This window comes from Anabrus simplex, chromosome X (genome assembly GCF_040414725.1).
Source record: "Anabrus simplex isolate iqAnaSimp1 chromosome X, ASM4041472v1, whole genome shotgun sequence".
NCBI lineage: Eukaryota > Metazoa > Arthropoda > Insecta > Orthoptera > Tettigoniidae > Anabrus > Anabrus simplex.
In genome coordinates this window covers 81,560,763-81,588,527 of record NC_090279.1, presented here as the reverse complement: position 1 = coordinate 81,588,527, position 27,765 = coordinate 81,560,763, and the positions used below count along the sequence as shown (strand labels likewise).

The window sequence follows — 27,765 nt, the reverse complement described above, 5'->3', positions numbered from 1 at the left end:
GATTGCAAATACCACAGCAATCTGTAAGTAGAATTTTAAAATGTTAAGATAACGGGAAGACAAAATGTGATGAAGATGATGATGATTGTTGTTTTAAGGGGCCTAATATCGAAGGTCATCGGCCCAAGACAAAATGTCAACAACGTGTTGGAAACTGTGGGCAAAAGATGAAACTAACCCCAAGGAGGAAGCAAAACTGATTAATTTGTCAGTAAACAACAGCAAGGTTACTAGTTTGGATTTACGTAAGAAATTAGAAGAGTATGGGTCATTTGTATTAGCCAGGACTCTGAGGCGAGAGCTGTTTAATGCTGGAATGAAAGCAAGATGACCTCAAGGCAAAGCGAAGTTTACACCTGCTATGGCTGCAAAGAGGTTCCAGTGTGCCAAGACTCTCCAGAATTGGTCATCTGATGAATGGAAACAGGCAAGTCCATGACAATTACTGTAATTCCTAAATTATCATTCATTATTCCGTTATAACCCAATCTAAGTGATGTAACCGTACAGCACAGTAAATGTATGAAATTCTTCTTTTAAACCTTACAGCTTATTGCTCTTAATGCTAGGCTTATTTGTTTTATTTATTTCAGGTTTGCTTTAGTGACGGATTGGTATTTCCTGTCGAAGAAGAGACAAGTCAATATGTCAGAAGATAAGGAGAAGCATTCCATCCAGATTGAGTGAGGCATCCAACTTCAGTGATGGTCTGGAGTGTGTTTTCTTGGTATGGCCGTGGACGATTATATATTGTAGAAGGAACTATCAGACGTGAACAGTATAGTACTAAGAACCCGTTCGGTAGCTCAGGTGCAAGAGTAGTTTGGCCAAAGTGAATTTATTTTTATGCAAGATGGGCCTCCTTGCCACAAAGCCTAGAAACAGTCCAGACATGAACCCCGTAGAATATCCTTAGCTGATAGCAAAGAAAATTCCAAAGAAAAATAACGACAAAAATTGGCTTGATTGAGAAGCTCGGTCAGATGGGGTGTCATGATGACGATTTAAAGAGTCAGTGTAAAATACTGTTTGAGGGTATGCTCAGTCTAATCAAGTCGCTCATGAAAGCTAAGGGGGTGCATACCAAGTACTAATGTCATGAACTTAAAAATTGGTAACATCTCATGTGCTCAATTCTCAAATATTTAATGTTTAATAATTTGGCCATATCTATATAGTCATCCATTTAGCCATTGTTTTATCTATCCAAACGCACTAATTTTTGTCAGTAGTTTCCCGAGATCTACGCTAAGAAAATCCTTAGATATGTCAATCGTGATACATCTGACTTCCTGAATCTAATATATCTGCTATATCCTGATGGAATCCACAAGATGAGCTTCAGTGGAATAATATTTCCTAAACCTGAACTACCTTCTATCGAGCCAGTTGGTAATTTCTTAAATGTGTATAACATAATCAGAAAGAATGCATTCCAAGAGCTTGCATGCAACACAAGTCAAGACGACTATTGTGTAATTACTAGCTTTAAGTTTAGCACATTTTCACTATACACAGAGTGCTACTACACTAAGTATTCACTCATCTGGTATAGCTGTTTCATACATACCCTAATCAATATCTCAAAGAACTGACTTTCGCATATGCCAAGAAATTTTACCCATCCCAGCAGCATTTCTAGTTTAAAATTTTTGTATATTAACTTCAATGTTCCTTATAGTGGATATTGTAAAGTAATTTCAAAGGATTAGGTGAAATTGTCAACTGCGTCAGGTACTGCAAAAGGACATGATCATACCATTGGTGACATATCCTATGCATCACGAGTGACGGCTGCGATGCCCATTGACTAATGAAGTATACACATTCCCATGTTGTGTAATTGCTACTTCATACCTTTCTAAATCTGTCAACATTCAACACCGTACACAGCAACAAGCCGTAGTAACACGGCTGAAAGTAATTCCAGTATCAAGGAAGACAATGTACACTACCGGCTGGTGCTCTCAGTGCTTTTCAATTAGCATTCTGGCAGTGAAAATTGCATGAGTTGTTCCAACACCCTTAATGAAGATGCATTGGATAGCAATAATGCCGGCGATTTCACCCAGTCAATAATGAAGGCTACTCTAAAAGATCTTCTCATGTACAATTGGGTGCAATTTGGATGGTAATCTGCACATTCTGCTGAATCGTCATTTTGCTCAAAAATAGGCACAAGGATGTTTACAGTCCAATGACTGGGAACAGAGCCAGAGTCAACTCTGGCACTGAATAAGCTTGTCAGCCAGTTGATAATGAGTTCTTTAAACTGCCTCATCTTCCAGAAGTTTGCTGGATGGTCATCCGGTCCTGGCGCTTTTTGGTCCTTCATACTCCTAATGGCACTCTCCACTTCCTTTGATGTGATGCATAAGATGGGACTTACAATCAGGAATAGGGTGATGTGGTAATTCAATGCAGGAAATATCTACAAATGTTGTTGCCAATGATTGAGGATTTCTTGTTTGTCCTCTAATCACTGGTCATCTTTGTCTCTAATGCAGACAGTGTGCTCAATACTTGTGTCAATTTTCGTCAGATGGAAAACAGTTCTCTTCTTCTTCCCTTGAGCTCAGTGGTGTACAGAGTTTATCAGGACTACACCGACAAAAATTCAAGGATGCTCTTCGTATTATGTTAAGAATAATGGTTCAATCAGACTGGCGGGAAAAATTATATTTTTGAGAAAATGAGGTTAAATTTTTACTTCCTGGTGCGCGACTGAAATTGAAGAGCTGCTGCCGCCTTTCAGGGAAGACAGGGTTAGGGAGGTGTTGTGGAGTGTATGAGCAGACAGAGATAATGCTTCCTCATACAACTTCGAAAGGATTGTCTGTAACAGGCAATATCCACAGTCCATTTATCTAATAGCCGTAACTGCACACACAGTTAAAGAACACACTGTATTTAAGACACACGTGTTAGTCAAGGAAATCACCTGACTGTTTCTCCTCTCGTCTGTTTGTCGCAGTAATATTCTATATTAATTAACATGCTCGATGATTGTGTATTCCTTCCCTCATAATATTGTAAACTCAATGAAATACTGAATGAAGGATTCAACACGCCCAATGGTTTGATTACAGTGTATGTTCAATAAGGCCCCCTCCTACTTTGGTGTATAGTTCACTATGGCGTAATACTGAGTGACTATGTACTGTGTCCAGGATGTGTAGTGTGTGGCGAACGGTTTGGAAAGCTGCCTGTATTCTTGTTACAAGATGTCTTCTCTTTCTATAGGGTTCACATAGTAGTCAATTCGTGTAGAACAAACTGTACAGTGCCTACCGGAGTGTGGAAGCGACTATGCGAAAAGAACGAGAAACTTGTGCATTCGCATCGATAATTACCTATTTTTCCAAATTTCACTTCCCATCCCTTCTCTTTTCTGACGCACAGCGGCTGACTCTCTGACATAGCAAATAGAGCAAGTTCATCAATCTGAACTGAATGACCGGAAGTAACAAGGTCACTTTAATTTCCTCAAAAGGAAACATTTCCCCGAGAATCTGACTGCACCATCATTCTCAACATTCTACGAAGAGCATCCCCAATTTCTCTGTCAGTATAGTTCTGATACACCTTGTACACAGGTCATTACAGTGTGTGCATCTCGACTGAGCGACAGATTTCTTAACCACAGGTTCCTCAAAGACAATTTTTTCCCTGTGTTCTGTGGAGTCTTTTGTGAAAGCCAATTTATATACAGGGAAAGAATTGTCTTTGAGGAACCTGTGGCTAAGAAATCTCAATCTGAACTGCATGACCGGAAGTAACAAGGTCACTTTAATTTCCTCAAAAGGAAACATTTCCCCGAGAATCTGACTGCACCATCATTCTCAACATTCCACGAAGAGCATCCCTGATTTCTCTGTCAGTATAGTTCTGATACACCTTGTACACAGGTCATTACAGTGAGTGCGTCTCGATTGAGATTTATATACAGTATGCCTTCGTCTTATACTACAACTCTTCTTGGACTGCAATCATCCATAGGAACGTTAGATATTCAATACAAGAGGAACTAGGTTATATCATACCCAAGTTTACTGTGACGGTTGCAGTGAAAGATCTGTAGAATGTGTCTACATGTTGCCAAATGCATTAAGATCAACAAGAGGAAAATTTATGTTGTTGCTAGGGTCTCCTTCTAGTCTTTAAGCTTCCACCACTTGATGTTCTCAGGGGCATAGAGGTCCTTAAATCCTACCTTATGCAGAGGTGGAATACAGTCAGATGATATGACATTCACATCCTTTCTTCGTCGTAGATCACGGTGCTGAACAACGATAAGGTCAATTTGCTTGCTTCAGTCACCACAAGTGAAACCTCAAATATGAGCTCCATCATCATATCAGGTACCGAAAGTATTACCACCATGGCAGCTATAAAAATTCTTAGTGACCATCATGCGCATTAAGGTCATCACAAAGAAGTGGAAACTCATCTTCAGGATACGTTGCAACATGACCTCGTAGTTCCTGCCAATGCACTTCCTTATCCAGGTCATCACAGCCAGATTGTGACATAGAAAACACAAGTTCGAGAGGATGCAACGTCAAATGTAATTCACATAAGGCTGTCGGAATAGCACTGAACCTCAGCAACTGAATCTTGCATGCTTGTGTACACAATGAAATCAACACCATTCCTGCTGGATGTAACCTGGCAGATAAGTTCACAGACATCTTTGATGTCATGAGATTTCTGGCCTTTCCAAAGTGAGCAACTTAAAATCTAATTACATAGCTATACTTCAATTCTAAACCGGACTTATATTATCCAAATTGCAACAGGTTAACAGGAACAATAGAATGAAAAGATTAAGTAATAATAAAGCAAGAATGATATTTACTAATAAGATAACTATTCTACAATAATTCTAAGCCACATTTAGATGTATCCTAACTACAATAGTTTAACTGAAGCAACAAATATTCCTAAAGTATGAATCTATGGAACTTATGAGAATGTAAATATCATTGACTATGTACATAAAATTTAGTTTCCTTGATTTATCAAAGAGACAAAAAGGTGAATAGTTTGAATGTAATTATCAGTCAAAGAACAGTGGCCAGTTATAATCATAAATTTAAGCCACATTAATGAAAGTTAATTGAACATAACCTACGGCATATTGTTTATTTGATGGTTTCTACCATTTCTCTTTCACACCGACACAGATAGGTCATATGGCGATGATGAGCTAAAAATGGCTAGGAATGAGAAGGAAGCAATTGTGGCCTTAATTAAGGTACATTCGCACCATTTGTTGCTGTGAAAATGTGAAACATGCACTTCAGGGCTGTCGACAGTGGCTTCGAGCCCAGCATCTTATAAATGCAGACCTAGAGCTACATGGCCAGTTATTCAGTGCAACAAGGAAGCAATTGCTTGAATTCCTTCTCTTCCAATACTTTTTGTGAGAGTATCTTAATATGTAATTTCAAACAATACGTTAAAAGGTAAGTTTTTATTTTAAAAATTCAGTTTTCACAGTTCCCCAGATGTACATGCACATTTGGACATAAGTTTTCATATACATGTCCAAAATAATACGATACATGGGGTTACTTTGGAAAAGTAAAGAGTAAAGTAGATTCCCAAAATTCTATGCAGAGCATGCCTTCCTCCCTTGAAGTCAGGTTGGGCTGCCTAGGTATGCTCTTCGGATCTAGGATCGAGGTGGCCCTTACTTCTTCGCAGCTTCTCTGTATGCCCTTCAGCAAGAATCCCTTTAAGAGACTTATCAAGCTTATCGGCATTGTAATTATGTTAGACAATGCTTCCAAATTTATGCTTATATTCTTGCAACACATTCCAAAGTAACCCCATGAAAGAACCTTACTCAGAAGAACAGCCAAAGACATGATTCTTGAGGTGATCAAGCTAATGCAAGTTGAACCTAACAGCACTTCAGTTAGAGTAAAACAATTCACTTCAACTAACATTTCTTGACAATGTGAACATTTGATACCACACGATACAACAAGCAACGTCTCTCACTGAGGTTAAAAATTAAATAACTGGAAAGGAGGTTCAACCTATTCAATACTCAAAAGAAAGAAACGTAGCAATCACATTTCTATTTAAATGGGACCGGTTTCGACCTTAGTCTAGGTCATCATCAGCCATAAAAAACATGTAAAATGTTTATGAATGTTGGAGGTCAGTTTCACAATCTGTTAGGCACAAAGACACGACACCACATTATGTCCTGCACAAAGTCACAACACTAACAATCAACATACGAAGATCAAAAAGGCTTGAATTCGCAAACGAACAGATCAGTAGTAGAAAGCCGCCAGCTCCCGGTGACAAGCGCGGCACACTCAAGGTCACGCGTTGCGGCCAAACACAAAAGTAGAGTGGAGAACGTTTCGAAGGTTCAAAACCTGTCACGGCTGCGGGAAGCCAAGTACGTATATAAAAATATACGACGCCAATTAGTACAACTGAATGAGCATCCGTATTCCAGCTAAGTTCTTGGTAAACAGTTGACTTGAAAACACAATTGTAGAGAGAAGAAAAAAATGTAGTAAAAAGCGCAATATCGGAAAACAAATGAAAACTTATATGCACAGTGCGCTATTTTTTAAAAAGAAAAAAATTTTAGATTATGATTGAAGTAGTCGAAGTTGGCGCAAGACAAAAATTTGAAGGAGGAGAATAAATTAAACGAGGAAGAGTGATAGTGAATTATCGCATGGAATATTTGGAAGAGAAGTGTACGAAAATACTAATAAATTGTAGGGTATATGCTGTAAACGGGAATCATGGATCAAAGGTATCTGGGCATAGAGAAATACTCACAGGTCAATTTATCTCCAAAAGTGAGGAGACAGGGTTGGATCAAACACATTTCAATGACACTTGGGTGAAATATCAATTAAGAAATAGTAAATGTTATGATTATCATTATTTTACTGTAAAACCAATTATAGTATTAACATTAACAGCTAAAAGATAGCTGGGCATCTCAGAGAAGTTAACTGTTAACAATGTAGAATGACACTACATAAGCACTGTACAAGTCTACAGATAGTTTCACCTTAAAGTTCTACACAACACTTTACAGTGCAAATGCAGTTTTCACACATCACACAGGATTTCTACAAACCAATTTTACTAATTCCGCATCAATATATTGACATAATACACTTTTAATACTTCTGCATCATTTATACAGCAGTGTATACTGCGGAAAGAAATCTTTCACCTACAACATATTGTAACCGAAAATGGCATAACTGGAGATAAAATTGAGATTGCCGCAAAAGCCTAATTTAATTCGGTCAGTGGGTCATTTACAACAGCTGTGGTGATGGCCAGGATCTGATAACATTGGAGAAATTCGCCTTTAGGCTCATTGCTGCATGGCCGTGTGGCGATCCACTCCTTTTATCTTATTGGTCAGGAGGTTACCATGCAACAGATATGAACAGTTAACATTTTCAAGGCTAACACCGCCCGGCAAGTTTTCAGAACTCTTCACAAGAACAGTTTTGAACCATGATACTTTAAGAAGACGTGAATAAAATTATGATTGGTTTCCAACTAATCACACTTTCTAGGCCGAGAACTGATAAAAGCAGTGTGTAATCGACGCTCAACTTACTCAGCTCCTACACTGCTGATTTCATACCGCTCTACTTTAGAGCACAACTTCACTTCGCTTTCCCACTACAATTCTACAAGATATTCTTCTCCAAGAGACGTTTATTAGTCGTGATGTCTCATAAAGGGAACACTTTATTTCGTCTTCTACAAGACATAACCACGACTATATTAATTCCAGAACACGTGTGGTATGCATAAATCATCTGAACCCGCAAGTTAAGTGTCGACTGACATTTAAATAGGCATGGTTGGAACACATATCAATGTGCAGCTTCAGTTACAGAGAGAGAGAGACAGAGAGAGAAAGCCTACGCTTACGAGAAGCCTGCAAGACAAGGAACAAGGGGAATCATCATGCTGCTTGCAAGAGGAATCTTTACTTTCATCATGGTGCACCTTGCAAGGGATATTCCTTCCGGAATGTCTAACTTAAAGGGGAGATCCCACCAAACCCTAAAGGGAGGTAAAGGGACCAAACGTGAGACGTTGCCAGCCAGGAATTAATCAACTTCAATCATAAAATTTTAAGTAACTTTTTTAAATATTAGTTTCATTTCCAGAGGGTCTTCATTCTTGAAATAATATTTTCTATTACTTTCTGCTGTTTATCGCTTCTGATCTACTTATTGATGTTGGTAAATTTTGTGAATGATTGAAATATACTGATGTCCATAAAATCCAGAACACCTTGAAAGACTAGAGATAGGAAGTCTATATTCATAGGATATGTGCATTAGTATGTTCTGAAGAAAGGTCCACATCAATATCTCTGCGCAACACCGACTGGTAAATTGTGCCTGCTGTGTTTTTAGACTTAAGGTCTATAAAATGTGCTTAAATGTAGCTGCATATGCTTTTATAATATACTTTATATTAGGCTTATACCTTGTCAAATTAAGCAATATAGACCTTAAGACTAAAAACAACGCAACATGACGAAGTCATTCTAGGAACTTGTTTTACTCGTAAAACTTGAACGTTAATGATATAATTCAAGGTCATATGTACATAGCAAAGTTTTATCATACGTTGTGATCCTTTTAATGTGTTCAAAAAGTGGTATCTTTTTAATATATAATAGTTTTCTAAACTTAGACATAAAAAACAGTATTATTCACTCTGAAACATATTACCTAATGTCAGTCAAATATGAAATGTTTATGGGCAAGGTACAACTATTAAAAAAATGTATTCTAATGTGAATGTACATGACAGCTGAGGATGACGTGTGAAGAGTCGAAACATGTCCTGTTATTAAGAAGAAAATTTTAATAAATTAGTATTGATTAGGTGGATCTCTTTCTCTCTATGACATACTTAGTTCATCTATATGAGTTGAGAAACTAAACTCTTGACACTAAGGTGACATAAGTGAAGTGTGCTTTTATGTCTATTTAGGGCTGACTGGACAATGTGACTTGTAACTTCAAGGAGGGGGAGATCAGGGTGAATGGACTAGCAGGTAGACAGGTTGATGGGAAAGGTGGGGAATGGGAAGTGTTGCAAGGGAAAATATTGGTATGGTCAGAGGGATTATGGCTGTTTGTGGTATGCATTGCCAATTGCTAAAATGAAACTAAAACACAGCATGTGACTACACCCTATTAACGGTCAGCAATTAACATATTTTAGGTAATTAAATTGTCAGTAATAATAATAGTGATAATGTGCAACAGCAGATTAGGCATACAGAATAATCAAGTAGGAGCTTTTTCTACGTAGTGTAGACGTTAGAACTATGTACACGTAATATGGAGGCCTGACTTAAAAGAGAACGAGTTAGGAAAATTTTATTAAAGAGTATGTAGATCGACAGGGGGTAGGATAAGAAGACAGATTAAGTGAATAGATATTTAGACAGATAGATAAATACAGTACATGGATAGATAGATAGACAAATTTACTTGAAAAAATAAAAAAAGCTAGCTCCTCAGCTGTGACTTACGGTAAACGATGGGTTTGGACTCACATAGTCAAGTGATCAAATAGCACTGCAAGAGAAGCTTATGCCATAGGAAGTTCCTTTAACTGACTCACTTTTAATTTCATCCCGTCAGCCTTCTTGATTATGATGTCTCCTGAGTCAGTCCAAGTGTTTTCAAAACCAAAACACTGGATTGCTGTCATCATGATGGACATTCTGGTAGCTGTAAGATCTTCACAGATTGTTGTGGATGAGCCTTTCAGTTTCCTTTTCCTTGTGAAGACATTCTGCCATGAGTGATAAGACACAAATTTAAATAGGATAGGTCTTGTTTTCCATGGTGATCAAGGAGCCAGTCTGTGACACCTCTCAATATCATTAAGTGTAACATATGTACCTACTGCTTTGCACACGCTGAGCACTAGTTGATCTCAGTTTTCGTTCAAACATTTGGGGATGCCGAAAATCTTACATTATTCCTCCTGTGGTATTGCTCCAATGAATAACATTTGGAGTCCATATCCTCCTTCATTTTGTGGATTTCCACCTCCTTTTTATCAAGATTTTCAGTTTACTCTGAAAATGCTTCGACATTAAATATTAAACTTTTTTCAAGTTCTCTTATAACCATTTCTGTTATGCAGGTCAAAATGGCCTGCACAATTTTTTTAAGGAAGCTGTCCGAATTAATAAAGTCGTCCAGCGTGCACTTCATGAGGTGGTCTACGTTGGCATCGATGGTAGTGGCTGGGCCTTTAAGTCTGTTGTTTTGGCGGCCCATTTTGTTTAGAATGCAAATTTGGAAGAAAGAGAACAATACCGAAAAAATGTGTTGGTATGATTCATAAATACAAACGTAACACTGCCACAAGTTTTTATCACTTCCACTGCTGTATAACACCTTCAAATCACTTGATTACTGAGGAGCCTCACTCACCCACGTCCGAGACGAACCATTTCATCAGATAGGTTAGAAACTCAACATGGTGCGGCCCGAATGGTGTCACGATGCATTACGCATTTACACAAGGTTTACCTACATCAGCACATTTAAAAATTGTAATAATAATAATAATAATAATAATAATCATAATAATAATAATAATAATCGCAATAGCAATGAGCACTTGAATGAGTATTAAGTTCAAGTGATTTTCACACTTACCTGCATTCAGTCAGTGTTTTTTGTCTCTTTTTACATTTTACGAGGTAGTGACTATCGCAAACGTCATTACATAGTAAACAAACAGAGTCATCTGTTGTCCATGTGCATATTTCGCTGTGGAAGCCATATATTTAAGCTATTAGAAAGCTGAAAACGCAATATAGGCCTCTCCATTCAGCAACAACACAGAATATACAATAGTAAGCAAATCAAAACATTGAAAATTGGATCAACCGATCAGAGCGCTATAGGCTACCCATATAGCTACTGAAGCTATTGGTTACTTAACATTCAATATCACACTTGGTTTTGTTTGAATGTTTATTCAGTTTCCTTTACAATTTGTTCCTGGCATAAAAGACATAAGCCTACCCAAGATTAGTGTTATAAAAATTAAAAAATGTGCTTCTATTAAGGGATAAATAAGGTATGTCCATTTTATCTGGCCGAAGAACGAATTTCCAGATATTTTCTGAATTCCCTGACATTTCCTGGTTTTCCCGCTATTAATCGAATTCTCTGACATTCCCTGATTTGCGGTTATCCATGCAGGTGGACACCCTGTTAAACCCTTATTTGTGCCGATGACCTTCGACGTTAGGCCCCTTAAAACAACAAGCAGCATCAAACCCATATTTGTATGGGGAGGCCACTCACTTTTTATTTTCGTTAAAGTGAAAAAAGGTTCATGACCGTGTGTTGCTGTGTATGTTTTTATTAGTTGATGTGGTAACCTCCTTTTGTCGAATTAGTCAAGTGGAGACACTCATGCTTGAAGTTGGCTACAGCTTTAATGTTGAAACCGACTACAGAGGGATGTGTAATGAAGAATCAGTAATGAGAGGAGGGTAGAACGATATTTAAGATCACAGAAAAAAGGGTAACATTTTGTGAAAAACACTGTGTATACATTTACCTACACCGTCAACCTTTCTGGTATGAACTAGTTGCCTTTGTAGCGTCAGAACAAATGACACTTGCACTTCTTGTATTGTATCTCTATGGTATTGAGGCGGGGGAGAGAAGATGGGCAGAACATTGAGCTTATGCGCTGTTGGCTGTAGGCTGAACATTTACAGCGATAATGGCACAAACTTCTTCAGAGTAGCTAAATAAATCAAGACTTATCTGTAAAACAACCTTCAGAAAACCAACTCTTCACACAACTGCAGGCATGGGACTAAGTTTCCTCCTTTTTATAACACAAGGTCCTCTATGTAACACTTTGACTAGAGTAATCAGGATTATGACTTTAATCCCTTACGCATGAGATCACGGCTGATGATGCACATGCAATGGGCGAAACATGTCCCCTTAAATTAGTATGACAAGATGAAATTATTAATTTTAAGAACCCAATGTGTATTGAATACGAGGATTTCAATAAACTTTTGTAACCTCGTTGATTTAATGTACATTTCAATATGGACCAGTCATGAGATTTGTAACATATAATTATCTGAGATTGTTGTAAACAACCAACGGAGTGAAATTAAAGTCCACTGTTTGTATCGGAGTTGAACCCTTCACACAAATATTATATTAATGTTGTGCAGGAAACTAACAACTCATATAAAGACTATTCATCCATAGATCAAGAAGGCAATCTTCTTGTCAGTGGATGACTGCACAATACTCCAATACTAGTGGACTGGAAATATTAGAAATTCTGTATCACCTCACAAATATAATTATGATGGCAGAACACCTTGGACTACTTCATCCTGGCACTCAACACTCTGAGAGATAAGTTTACGATCTCTTCAGAAAGGGGAACAAAAAGAAGCCACACTCATACACATCTCAGATGTTACATCGTGTCATACTAATTTATGTTTCGCCCATTGCATACGCATCATCAGCCGTGATCTCACGCCTGGGGGAATAAAAATCAGGATCCTGATTACTCTATGCAAAGTGTTACATAGAGGAATAATTAATGAGAAATACCAAAATGGTGCCTTTAACCCCAACATACCCCTTCCTCAAAACTAGAACAGACTATGCAGGCCCAAATCTAATAAAAAAAATTGTGTGAAATCAAACAAGACCAGACTGCCAGCTAATAAGGCTCTCTACTTAGACATGATACCCGATCTCACCACAACAACATTTCTCTCCGCACTTTATCAACTTAGTTCTCACAGAGGTCAACCCCTAAACATTTACAGCAATAATGGCACAAACTTCAATGGAGCAGCTACAGAAATCAAGGCCTTCCTGCAAAATAACCCTCAGAAAACCAACTCTTCGCACAACTGCAGGCATGGGACTGATGTGGCATTTCATCCCTCCTGCAACACCACACTTTGGTGGAATCTAGGAAGCAGCTGTCATGAGTCTGATTTAACGCCCCAGACAAGTGATGGATTCTTATCGCTTCACCAATAAAGAATGTACCATTCTTGAAACACATACATCCACTCACCAAAGCTAAATGATGAACCTTTTGACACTTCTTACCTAACTACATCCCCTTTCCTTATAGGAGAGCCAATTACTACACTCTCTGGTCATGATTATACTTCCTCTCTCATCACAACCTTGCCCACATGGCTATATTTTCAGCAGCTAACCCAGATCTCCTGGATGAGATGGTGAAATGAATATCTCAATAAATGGGCAATGAAATACCCCATAGCAACATAGTGATAGTAAAAGAAGATGACACGCCTGCTATGAAGTCGACGATGACAGTGATCAAATGTGCATCCTGGTAATGATGAATTATTCATGTAACGAATGTTCAGGTGAGTAATGGTGAACTTACAAGGTCTATTCACAAACACTATATCTTACGAAGTATGAAAAACAAAGGCAAGATAACTCTTCAATGGCTTATTTATTCATTGCATGTTTAAGTAATATTGTTCCGAGATTATCTGTGGAACGCCGAGAGGTGAAAGAAGGTGTCAGCATTAATGGGTCTATCTACGATATCAAAGATTAATTTAAACTTTAAAACAAAGTTTACAACGTCACAAATGTTGCGTTTGGTTAGATAATGAGAGATATCTCCCAAGACACAGTTCCAGAGCACCGTGCACCAAACGTTACACATACGGCCTTCCAAAGGCCCGACTGAAAATTGCACCAATATCAGACAAGAGTTTACATGCTCTTTAAATTCAACCAAGGATGCTGTGCTCCCAATTCCTTACAGCCTACTGAAGGAAACATTACACAAAACTATACAATTTCTGGCATCTCTAGGCACAACCTACAATTCCTTTACACAGTGGCATCTAGTACCAATACTACTGGGCCTTCATGGAAGAGAACAACAGGTTATATTACTGGTCCAAACTCAAAATGTATGCAGTCGTAAACTTGCACTCCTTGAAAACCAACTTTTGAAACCCTACTTGGGCTTGTGGCCCAATGATGCAGAGGCTAATTCTACACAACTGAGGTGACTCGAAAGAGAAGTTAATGAGTGATTTACAGAAGAAAAAGGTTACAAAATCGTAGCCAGCTCAAGATAAACTGAAGGGGAATTCGAGAGGGTAACACACTCTCTATCCCCAATTTACAGTTTAAGTCTGTATGAAATTTTACATTAGCAGAATGAAAGCTTACATTTTTGAAAACAGATGATTACATAGTTAAACATTAGAAGCTTCCCCTCCTATGAGTTTAAGGAGACAGCTACAGATATAGAAAAATGGTGGCCATTACCTGGGCTGACGTTCTGCCTGCCAAAGAATTAGGCCTCCTGTCTTAACACACAGTCAGAAATTTGACGAGAATAAGACAAGGTAACTAGAAAAAGCCGCGTCTTTCATACTCTAGGGGAGGGTTCGAGAAGGCTCTGGGCAAAATCTGACCACACCCTCTCATTTTATTTGATACTCAAAAAGTTACAAGAAGCTTATGATTGGCTGAAAAATAAATACAGAAAATTTGTGATTGGCCAGACTTCAAAGCTGGCGGGATGAGAAGGAAGTGTTGCAAAACATTGAAGTATCAAAATAAATGAAAGTAAATTTAGTTGAAAAAACTTATAAACCCAAAACTGCTTTAAATCAGTAATTATTCCACCTTGCACCAGAGTGCATGACCATAGCTTTGTGTGGGGACATCTATGGAGAAAAATACAAACTTTTTGATGTACACCAAAACAAAACAAAGAAATCCAGTCAGTTTAGGAAACATTGAAATAACATACTCAGTTATTCAGTAGTGACATCTTCTGATCAATGTCCCAACTTTATGCATTAGTGGTTTCAAGTTTTGTTCGATAGATAGTGTTCCCTAAGGCGTTTCTTTTCAATGTGCGGGGTTGAGGTGCACCTCCCGGTACAAATATTATAAGTCACATTGGACTAGTACCATCGCAGACCACATTAGGGAGAAAAAGAATATTTTTCACTTGCCAAGAGATGGCTACAATGTGTGTAGTATACAAGCAAACAATCACAGTAAACAAGCATATCACCTGCAACTTGTATCAATAAATTACTGTATTATTTAGAAAACAATAATTAATATAATCAATAAGATAATAAAGGTGTTTCATTTGGAAACTACTAGTAAAATATTCTGTAACAGTAACAAAAGAATGTACCTTTCAGCTACTTTGTGTTCAAAACTAATTAACAAATTCAAAAGTATTAGTAGGAATGATACCAGCTACCAAATGACATAAAGTAGAGTTCTTTGGAATAATCCTAACTGCTACACAATTCATAACGCAAGATCGTGGAACAACTTGAAGGAAAAGTGAAAACTAGATATGTAAACAGTCAATCTCATAAAAAAGTATTTTATCGGTAGGACTATCAACCATGTGCACTAAAAAGATGGAAGTATATTATCGGTAGGACTATCAACCATGTGCACTAAAAAGATGGATCAAACCCTGCTATCTGTTGAGCTATTTTCTATCCATTTCCATTATCTGCCGATGGATTATCAAATTATATACATTACCTCAAGAGAGTCTTCCTGCGATGACTCTGGCTCGGTTAACTCTGATTTAACTTCTTCTTTCAGAGCTATCACTTCTGATACATGTTCAAAATTTTCCTGTGGAAAATAAGAAATATTAGGTATGCTCATAACACACATCTACAAATACAGTCACCTACAAATGATCATCTAAATTCATTAATTTTCAGTATTACAGTCACTTTCAAAATTTCACTAATGTTTAAGGAAGATTTCTACCAGAAGAGGATTGTTATAACCAAAGGCTGTACTGAGAATGGTGTTACTATTCTTGCTCACTCCTTATGTCAGAGAAAGGATGAGACTGAGAACAAAATATAAAATGCAAAATGTTTTCTAGCCATACCAGAAGATATAATACCAGAGATGGAATGGGGGCTATCTCACACAGAATTTGGAAGGACGCAGCCATACGCACAAACACTAAATTGTATGAACTGTTTTCATATGATCAATCATATCAATCAAATGATAAAAGTTGTCTGAACCAATTACAAGCGTTACATTTCTAAATGATTTTTTGTTCTCGGCATACAGTTTGTTTATAGAGAGATTAAAATTACTAGAAATAATGGAATCACATTCTCTACTATGGTTTTGAAGAGATCACAGGGGCTACATAAAACATTAATACAGTTCTTTTTGAAACAGCAAATTTCAATGCTTCCAAGTGTATAATAAAAAACATAAACATGAAAGAAGCAGACTTATCACAGTCATATAACAGTGAAAGATGTGATGTAACCCAAAGTCAAAGCAGCTAGGAATGAAATATTGCACTACTATAAGCATGTTATCTAGTGTTCTGTGAGGAGCTGAGGGGATGAGGACACCGTCAGTGGAGAATCAGCAGTGTTGGAGTTAATATCTGCAGTTTCAGAAGATCTGTTATGATCTACTATGGGACATTTAAATTTCACTCTTAGATTCATAAAACCTTGTCAGCATTACAGGAGGGACTGTGATTAAAAGCTTACGTTCTCATGTAAATTAAGTAACTAATAAAAGTGAATTAAAGTAACAAGTTCTAGAATATGCCAACTTAACACATTCAATACAGAAGAGAAGAGTAGCTGAACTAAGGAATGGATGAAAAGGATGCACAAAAAGGACAGGGAAATAATGACAAAGAGTAAAGAAAAAAATCTGTTTAATGTGCCTTAAGTCCTTAAAGTGTCAGAGCCCATTAAGAAGGGGCAGATAAAAGAAATCATTCTCAGAAATCATACATTCTAGAGCCCTTAGACATGGTTCTCTATATAACATAGAATCTGACCTGTATTTGAGGAATAAAATGAACATTTTTTTTGTTAGGGGATTTATGCTGCACCGACACAGATAGGTCTTATGGCGATGATAGGATAGGAAAGGCCTAAGAGTTGGAAGGAAGCAGCCATGGCCTTAATTAAGGTACAGCCCCAGCATTTGCCTGGTGTGAAAATGGGAAACCACGATAAAATTAACTAATCACTATTCTGTCTTTCTAGAAGAATTCAACATCTGAGCAAAATACTTATTTTGAGAGAACGTACATTCAGATTTTGAGCTATTTCATCCCTCGTATGTCATAGGCAAATCTGCTCGTTCCTTAAAACACATAATAATATCTTCCAGCACATTGTGGATGTGAGGGTAACCCAGAATAATCACACCTGTGTTGACATTTTGTTTAGGAGACTGGTGTATCCAGGCTCAAAAACACTAATGAAAGATTTGTGATTTAACTTCTTCTACACTAATTATGGTAGGAGTAATAATTTTTAACATGTGGTGCTAATACTGGTGCAGTAGTTTAGGAGGATATTAGTTTTTTAAAGTACAATTGGCCAACCATCCTCTATTTTAATCAGAGGGGAAAAATAAAAAAGTGCAACCCCTAAACCAAAGTAATTTCGATACTGACAGTAAAAAGTACAGACTAATCCAAGCCCAACCTTAAGTTCCTAAAAGTTGGCAGCTTTGTGTAGTGCGTTGTGGTGTATTCCCAGACAAATAAGCAAAACAGAGTTGTACTACGCATAGATGCTCATTCAGCAATTGGTGACTGCTGGTGTTAATACTGAGGAAGCACATAGAAAATTATGCCCCTGCCAAACTTATTCAGCTATTAAGGGTTAATTTCTGACCTCTGTAAAGTTATCTGGAATGAGACTTACAAGTGATGCAGTTGTTTTTCCTTCAAGCCAGGCTGGTTCCTCTTTGATTTTTGCTTCCAGGTCCATTTTGCACTGCAAACTGAAGTAGTTAGAAGGTACTGGTATGGTTGATTACTTCCACTGACCATACACTGAAACATAAGCCAGAAAAATATATTACCTTATTGATGTCATTGATACTTATGGTGTTTGTCAACAAACTAAGCAACAATTGTCTCATTTTATAAGAACATCAATATTATGATCATACCAAAAAACCCGAAATTTTACATGACAGTTGATATTATGATCATACCTATAGGACCTCAAGTTTTCTATGACTGATACTTCAATCAAAGCTAAGGACCTGCAGTTTTATATGATTTCTAAAACAGTGATCACTTCCATAGGAAATATAATTTAACTTATCTGTCGATATCAAGATCATAGTCAAAGGACCCCTGGTATTACATGACCGAGCTTGATAGCTGCACGATAAAGATAATTTGAAAATCACCACCTTATCAATACAAGATTTATTTACTTCAAAATTGGTAAATTAGGTCAAGACTGGTTTCGACCCCTAAGGGATCATCTTCAGTTGACACATATATAAAAAAGATATTTACAAAAACATTGCATGTAAAATATTAATCTTTCAGTTAATTCAATGTTGGTGGGTACATCTTAGTTTTGAAAGTATATGTGTGAGATTTATAGGCTCACTATGTCTAAATTATTGCTTACATAGGTCCTATACTTCTTTACATATAGTGTCAAAATTATTACATTCAATATAATTTATCTATTTCATGAAAACAATAGCAAATTGCTTTCTAAAATGGTAAAGTGTGTACATTTTTAGTTTAAAAGTACATGTTGTTTTTTACATGTTGTCATGTTACAATTTATATTACAAAGTATAAAATAAAATTATTCTTGCATTTGTGCACATTGATAATAGTGAGACTATTGTAGGGTCTTCAAAAATAGACCGTTGTTTGAGGTATGTCACTGTATATCTGCTTTTTGAAATGTCAAAAGCCTGATTACATTCTTATATATAAGTTATGAAATTTCACTTTTTATAGTTCGGTCTAATGGAAGAAACATAGAATAACCTTGTTAATGTAGATTCATCATGACTAAAATGGTATATAGTACCTTATTAAAATAGATCCTTAATACTAAAGTACAAGTATGTGGTACCTTCTGTGCTTGTTTTATATATTAAAATAGGGTTTACATTTATTCACATTAGTTCTATGGTTTGTTACCATTTGTAAATTTATGGTCTAATATGAAGGCCAGTTGGAAATATTTGAAGTTAGTCTGATGGGAATGGTTCAATCCCTTGTTTATATTGTTTATTTTTGCCGCTTGTTAGGTACAAGCATGGGATAATCTTGTTAAAATGAACTCTTCATAACTAAAATATTGCTATATGGTAGCTTATTAAAATAAATTTTTGCATTAAAAGTGCAAATTTGTAGTGCTATATGTGCACATTTTTCAAATGTAAGATAGGGTTAACATAGGTTAACAACAGTACTATGGGTTGTTACCGTTTGTGAGATTGTAATCTGATATAACTGGTCAGTTAGAATGTATGAAATGTTTATATAAATAGGACCAGATACATACTTATACTATCCAGCTTTGCCTCTTTTTACAAGTGAATTACGTAGTGTAGTATAGTATTTGTTGCAATTTTGTAAGCTGCTGCTGTTGTTGGAGTTATCTTCAGATTCTGTATGTCGTTAAGAAAACATTTTCCTTCTTTTCGCGTGTCGTTACCAGTTAAATGGGTGACTATCGTGAAATGGAGTACGTTTGAAATGTCGCACGTTTGTTGTGCAACTCTATCAAGACGCACGACATTTCAAACGTACTCCATTTCATGATCGTCACCCATTTAACTGGTAACGACACGCGAAAAGAAGAAAAATGTTTTCTTAACGACATACAGAATCTCAAGATACCTCCAACAACAGCAGCAGCTTACAAAATTGCAACATATACTATACTACACTACGTAATTCACTTGTAAAACGAGGCAAAGCAGTATAGTATAAATATGTATCCAGTCCTATGTATGTAAACATTTCATACATTCTAACTGACCAGTTATATCAGATTACAATCTCACAAACGGTAACAACCCATAGTACTGTTGTTAACCTATGTTAAACCTTTCTTACATTTGAAAAATGTGCACATATAGCACTAAAAATTAGCACTTTTAATGCAAAAATTTATTTTAATAAGCTACCATATACCTATATTTTACTTAGGAAGAGTTCATTTTAACAAGATTATCCCATGCTTGTACCTAACAAGCGGCAAAAATAAACAATCTAAACAAGGGATTGAACTATTCCCATCAGACTAACTTCAAATATTTCCAACTGGCCTTCATATTAGACCATAAATTTACAAATGGTAACAAACCATAGAACTAATGTGAATAAATGTAAACCCTATTTTAATATATAAAACAAGCACAGAAGGTACCACATACTTGTATTTTAGTATTAAGGATCTATTTTAATAAGGTACTATATACCATTTTAGTCATGAAGAATCTACATTAACAAGGTTATTCTATGTTTCTTCCATTAGACCGAACTATAAAAAGTGAAACTTCATAACTTATATATAAGAATGTAATCAGGCTATTGACATTTCAAAAAGCAGATATACAGTGACATACCTCAAACAACAGTATATTTTTGAAGACCCTACTATAGTCTCACTATTATCAATGTGCACAAATGCAAGAATAATTTTATTTTATACTTTGTAATATAAATTGTAACATGACAACATGTAAAAAACAACATGTACTTTTAAACTAAAAATGTACACACTTTACCATTTTAGAAAGCAATTTGCTATTGTTTTCATCAAATAGATAAATTATATTGAATGTAATAATTTTGACACTGTATATAAAGAAGTATAGGACCTATATATGCAATAATTTAGACATAGTGAGCCTATAAATCTCACACACGTACTTTCAAAACTAAGATGTACCCACCAACATTGAATTAACTGAAAGATTAATATTTTACATGTGATGTTTTTGTAAATATCTTTTTTATATATGTGTCAACTGAAGATGATCCCTTAGGGGTCGAAACCGGTCTTGACCTAATTTACTAATTTTGAAGTAAATAAATCTTGTATTGATAAGGTGGCGACTTTTTAATTATTTTTATAGTGTGATACCAATCAATACAGAAATGAAGCTTATAGATAATAACTTGATAGCTGCAGTCGCTTAAGTGCGGACAGTATCAAGTATTCGGGAGATAGTGGGTTCGAACCCCACTGTCGGCAGTCCTGAAGATGGTTTGCCGTGGGTTCCCATTTTCACACCAGGCAAATGCTGGGACTGTACCTTTATTAAGGCCACGGCCGCTTCCTTCCTACTCCCAGCCCTTTTCTGTGCCATCGTCGCCATAATACATATCTGTGTCGGTGCAACGTAAAGCCAATAGTGAAAATAAAAAGGATTACATGACACCTTATATCGTATTAATAGCTATCTAACATACAGTTTTATATGCAACTGAAAACGCAACAAGATGACCTTTCTTGAAAATTCAGTGACTGTACGGTCTGCAGATCACTCTGATCACCGGGGTCCATATACTGGAATCTTCCTACCATTTTTATCCTTTGCAATCGGCTTCAAAACTAACTGAACAAGTTCAGTTCTTTGAGATGTGTCCTATCAAAATTTTCCTTCCCAGGATCAAATTCTCTCAAACAATTCTCCTCTCATTAAACTTATTCACTATCTCTTTATTTGAGACATGTTCTATCAAAATGATCTTCAAGAACTTCTGATAACACGGCATTTAAAAGCCTTCAAACTCTGTTTTTCTTGGCACCAGTTATTATCTGTGTTTCACTTACATATGGTGTCATACTCCATATTTAGTGTAAACATAATTTTAAAAGTTTTTAATCTGTTCAATCTAAAGAACGTGACGGAGAACAGATGGGAATTTAGGCTGGATTCAGTGATGATATTTATCGATATTGAGAAGGCATATGTCAGTGTACCATGGCAAGTGGTCTCGGATGCATTGATAAGAAAGAAGGCAGGGAGAGGTGAAGAACATAATATAAAAGCCATGAACGAATAGTGAGTAAGTAGTATGAATACTAAGATAGGACAAACAAACTGGTTCAAAGTAGAAACAGAACTTCAAAATGGATGTGTTTTATCCCCTCCAATCTTAATTACAATCATTTATGAAATCCATAAGAGTATACAACAAATAAATGGGAACCAAGGAGGCAAAGGCCTCACTCTTTACAGATAAGACAGTAATATGTGGAGAAGATGAAATGGAAGGACAAGAACAAGATAATGTAAGGAATCAGGAGATGGAGGAATATGGAACGAAAATCAGTGTGGAAAAGAGTACGATAGTAGTGGTGACGAGAGGTAATAGAGAAGGAATTGGGAATATTGAAGTAGATGGAAGACCATTAGAAGTTGTGGAAAGCTTCAATTATTCAGGGAGAATAATTGAAGAAGATGGGAAAATTTTTTTTTTTTGCTAGGGGCTTTACGTCGCACCGACACAGATAGGTCTTATGGCGACGATGGGATAGGAAATGCCTAGGAGTTGGAGGGAAGCGGCCGTGGCCTTAATTAAGGTACAGCCCCAGCATTTGCCTGGTGTGAAAATGGGAAACCACGGAAAACCATCTTCAGGGCTGCCGATAGTGGGATTCGAACCTACTATCTCCCGGATGCAAGCTCACAGCCGCGCGCCTCTACGCGCACGGCCAACCCGCCCGGTGATGGGAAAATAAATTAAGAAACTGGATAGAGACTTGAACAAGCCAATGAGTTTTACCAATGTGTGAGATGTATAGTCTGTAACTGGGACATCCAACGGAATGCAAGAAAATTTTGCACCCAATGTATTACACACCATGGACAAAAAAAATACATGATGAATGCAGAATGCAAGAGGCCAAGATGAAATTCTTTAGAGAAATAATAGGGAGGGCATAAAGGGATAAAGTCAGAAACATAGAAATGAGGGAGTGAATTGGATTCCCTGAACTGAAAGGCAAGATAGAGACACATAAGCTGAAATGGTATGGACACATGATGAGAATGGAAGAGGATAGAGTTCCACAGTAACTATTTACAGAGAAAGTCATAGGAGAATGACATTGGAGAATGCCCAGAAAGGGGTGAATGGATACGGTAAGGAGAGTACAGAGAAGAGTGGAGTAAAATTAGAAAAAATATTCGAGGAAGGAAAGGAGTGGTGGAGAGAGAAAAACTGAGGAGGTTCTTGATTCACATTTCTACACAGAAGACTGGAAATGGAAAATGAAGAAAATTCTGTTGAAATGAAGACAAAAGTTTATACAATACTGCTATCAGCTCATTTCAACGAACAATGCCAGCAAACTTTACTTAAGTGCCTTTTCTTTATTTTTCTATGCATGTCATGTCTAATGACACAACCAAGTGGTGTTTAACAGAGAGCCCCTTGTAGGGAGTTCCATGTCAAACGAGTGGTTTAAATGTTAAGCAGTTTTTATTGTTTCGCAGGTGGTACGAAAATTGTCTATGTTGAATACACACAATATTAAACAGAAGGAAGGATCCACCTTTCAATACTCCGTTTTAACTTGAACCAAATAGAGGTTACAACTTGTTCGTTTGAGACCGGTTTCAACACATTTGAAGTGTCATCATCAGCCAATTGGCAAAGCAGTGCAAAAATTAAGTCATAAATGTCTAAAAACAATTAACAAAGTGATCACAACTTAACAACGGAGTATTGAAAAGTGGATCCTTCCTTCTGTTTAATATTGTGTGTTTCTCTATTCGATACGGGAAAATCATGAAATTTTTAACTTTATATGTTGAATACCTCGAGTAGTGCCCCAGAGAATTCATTTCACCCAATTGCAGTGTTCATTAGTCACTTTGTGATATTTTACTGTAAATGTAAACATACTGCACAAACAATGAAAACTACAATTTCTCCTACAGGTAATACAAGCTTCGTTCCTGTGGCTAATTTTGTCGATTCTTACAAATTGCCAGGGAACAGATTTCTATGTAGGCTATACAGGAAACTATGCTGAATTGTATTTTGTATATTTTACTACAGGGGACAATACTGAAATGTGCCGTGTTTACTTGTTCTGAATACCGTTTATAGTTTCCACAGCCAGAATTTATTCCTGAAGATTGTTCTTCCATTCCTGCCAGCAGTTTATTGTTGCACTAACAACTCCAAGGTAAAGGGTTAAGATTAGGTATGCAGTGGCATTAATTAAGGTTAATTAATGATAAAATGGGGAAAGCACGGAAACGTTTTTCAGGGCTGCAGATATTAGTATTCGACCCCATGCAATCTCACCACCACTCACTCCTGAAAATCATTTACACAGCAATAAATCAGAGAGACAGCCTACTGTAACCTAAATCATCACAAAAACATACCAGAAATAGCTGCTGCGGGGTATTGATGTGATACAGAAGAATCTCCATAACAACACTGATAAAAGAACATACAGATATCCTAAATGGAAACCTCGCAAGAATATGAACCCTACTACCATATGTCGCATCATACAGAGTAATGAACAACTCAACATTCACAGCCTAACTATAAAATTGCACACAGAGGTAAAAAACACAGCAAAACAATACCGGTAATTAAAATTACACACTAAATATTGCAATTTTTTGTCTAACTACCATCCGCATTTCTTCATCTGCGTTGCTCTTCAGAAAAAAAATCCTCATTCCACCAAATTTAGATACATGATAGATTGCTACTACACACAACTTGCAGGCACTTGCAACGCAAAGGCTGGGAGTTTTCTAAAGCAAGCTAGTTATATGCGTATTCATTTTTAATGCTTAATTAAAAATAAAATTTAAGAAAATTAATAACTTTAAATATTAAAAATATGTAGAAAGCTGAAACTGAGAAGGATTAATATTAACTTCTAATATTCTCACTTAAGATCTATGCATTTAGCGAATGTACATTATTGAACTTGAACATTACCGACAATATGTTAGAGGTTGTGGACGCAGTGTAAAAAGACATAAATCACAATTCCGCAATGAAGAAAATCCGTAGCTTCCTTAGCGGAATAAGCTGTAGAATTGGCCTTATACAACAACATACCAGCCACTTCGAAACAAAACCCGATATTTGAATGTTGTTTAATCACTAAAAACAAACTCTTGAAGAACAAATTTGATTTGTAACAGTCAGTAGAACAGGCTGAATTTAGGAAAGGATGTATTACTTGTGACAACTACAGAGTGTGAGACACTTCTTCCGCTACTTGAAATGTGAATGGGCTTGTTATATCACACAGTTCCAATACTTGTAATAAATCACACTGTAACACTCATATATACTAAAATACACAACTGTGGGGAGAGTTGTAGTTGAACACATTCGTAATGTCTACAATCGTAGTATGAGACACTTACTGAAAAGGGCACTGGCGGCACTGAGTGCAATATCCCGCTCACGGGTGGCCCAGATTGGTTGTGCAGTAGATGTTAGTTTTCCCTCGTCCTGCTCGTGACGTCATCACAGGAGCACCGTGACTGTGTAGCATACAACCGCATGTGTATCTCATTTCATTGTTTATGTATGTCTGTCTTATAAAGAAAGGATTTCCACGTAATAACTATACGTAATTTCTTTCCGTATATTGCTGTTGGTTTATATAGTGGCCTACTGTATTTTGCGTAGTGTGTGTGTGTCTTAGTTCGTTTCTGTGAGATCTCGTTAAGTTGCTGTGTTTCGTGCAGTGAGGTACACATATTTTCTTTTCGTTAGTTGCGTGAACAGTGTAATAGTAGCTGGAGTGAAATTTATGTGTTCATTGTACAGTATCATTGCGATAGAAAACTGTGCCGTTAAAGATTCACCGACCGAGCTCGATAGGTGCAGTCGCTTAAGTGCGGCCAGTATCCAGTGATTTGGAGATAGTGGGTTCGAACCCCACTGTCGGCAGCCCTGAAGACGGTTTGTCGTGGTTTCCCATTTTCACACCGGGCAAATGCTGGGACTGTACCTTCATTAAGGCCACGGACGCTTCCTTCCCATTCCTAGGCCTTTCCTGTCTCATCGTCGCCATAGGACCTATCTGTGTCGGTGCGACGTAAAGCAAATAGCAAAAAAAGAAAAGAAGATTCACCGCTATCTACAGCGACACCTGATTGTTCAGCAAAGGGATTTCGGTACCTCGCCGGCTACATCACCAACCGTGAAAGAAAATATGACAGGTCAATGTGAAGTCCCATTGGGGAAATGCTTTCCATTTCTTCTGGTACAGCCCCTGTGGGATGGATACAAATGTTATCTCGGGGAGGTCTACTCGTTCCATCGTTAGAATGGTAAACCAAATAAAGGAATTTGAGTTAATTTTCAGGGACACTCACGGACGTGCTGAACTATGACACATACCTAATACTGTATTATACGCAAAGTGTGTCAAATAATTTCTCAGTAAATTCCCCGCTGTACCACCTGAAATATCTATTAAAAATGTATGTTAGAACGAGAATATTTATACGCATACGACAAATGAACATTCGGACAAGAACTGAAAAATCCATAGCAGTTCACCGGCGAAAGGCACGACAGTGGATTTCATCTTCAAAAGCAACCACTTCATGACATCTAATCTCACAGGTAGGACTGTGTTCTAATGAAGTGCTATCTATGCGGAGCCTCCGTGGCTCAGACGGCAGCGCGTCGGCTTCTCACCACTGGATACCGTGGTTCAAATCCCTGTCACTCCATGTGAGATTTGTGCTGGTCAAAGTGGAGGCGGGACAGGTTTTTCTCCGGGTACTCCGGTTTTCCCTGTCATCCTTCATTCCAGCAACACTTTCCATTATCATTTCATAGCATTGATCAGTCATTAATAAATCACTTCGGGAGTGGCGACCCCATTGTAATAACAGCCTATATGTGGTTCATTCATTACATCCCTGACCCGGTCAAAGACTGGAAAATAGGCTGTAGGTTTTCCAGGACTATCTATGCATGGTTTCGAATATAAACTTACTTCTCCTGCTGTTACAGTATGTGTTAAGCTTTAAACTCCATACCTGCGGAAGTGAGTCAGTATATCGTATGTTAACATACGGTAGTTCATCACGGAATTTCTGCTGTAAAGACTTAATATGACAAAGATTTCATATCTCTAAATATTTATGTTTACAGACTTGAAAGCGCGTAACCTTCCTCAAACTAAATAGAGGAACTTTGAAATGTTAATAAATTTCAAGCGTTGGTTAGAGTGCCGTCATGTTTACGCCTTATTCGTAATGGAAATCATGAAAAGTTACTATGCTGTACTCGTTTTCTATCTTATAACTGCAGTAATCTTTATGTCTGGTCTGCAATTAGTTCTGAGAAACTGTAATATTAGCTGATATTATGAGATTCTTACTGATTTGCGCGCTCCGGGCTCGGCTGCTTTGCTCCTACTGTGACGTCATTTCGTTAACCAATAGCAGCTCGGTTCGCGTTGGGCCCAACCTTTAGCAGTGTTTAAGAACCTTGTGTCCCGCTATGTCTGGCTCAAAGAGGATATATAATTGAGAAGGAACCTCTCCGGGTGAAAGAAAGAGAATACGAAAGCAGGTCCGTAAGTCTAAACGAATGTGGACAGCCATGGAAGGAGGAATCAACTGCCTGAACTTTACGATCCAATTCTTCGTACACTAACGGAAATAAAATCGTACGGCTTGTAATACATATATACATGCATTATCATTATAGTCCGTTATGCCATTCAGCGTTCAGTCTGCAAGCCTCTGTGAATTTACAAAAACGGCACGTCGCGACAATCCTCTATTTGCAATCAGTGCCGTGGCCTCATTTAATTCTATACCTCTTATCATTAAATCGTTAGAAACTGAATCAAAC

At 37.2% G+C, this 27,765-nt stretch overlaps 1 protein-coding gene across 2 annotated transcripts in view; it reads right to left on the bottom strand.

Annotated features, from left to right (window-relative positions):
* The window catches only part of LOC137503156 (uncharacterized), a 254,576-nt gene extending 229,186 nt beyond the window's left edge, over nucleotides 1–25,390 (bottom strand). The window contains exons 1-3 of one of the 2 annotated variants that reach the window (XM_068230632.1): nucleotides 25,308–25,390; nucleotides 17,819–17,949; nucleotides 15,645–15,740 (exon numbers count right to left, since the gene is read on the bottom strand). In XM_068230632.1, coding sequence (XP_068086733.1) covers nucleotides 15,645–15,740; nucleotides 17,819–17,884 — 162 coding nt within the window. In that variant the 5' untranslated portion in view covers nucleotides 17,885–17,949; nucleotides 25,308–25,390. Of the gene's footprint in view, nucleotides 1–15,644; nucleotides 15,741–17,818; nucleotides 17,950–25,117; nucleotides 25,210–25,307 lie in introns of those variants that run through there. The other variant, XM_068230633.1, reaches the window with a different exon arrangement.
* Nucleotides 25,391–27,765: the final 2,375 nt, after the last annotated feature.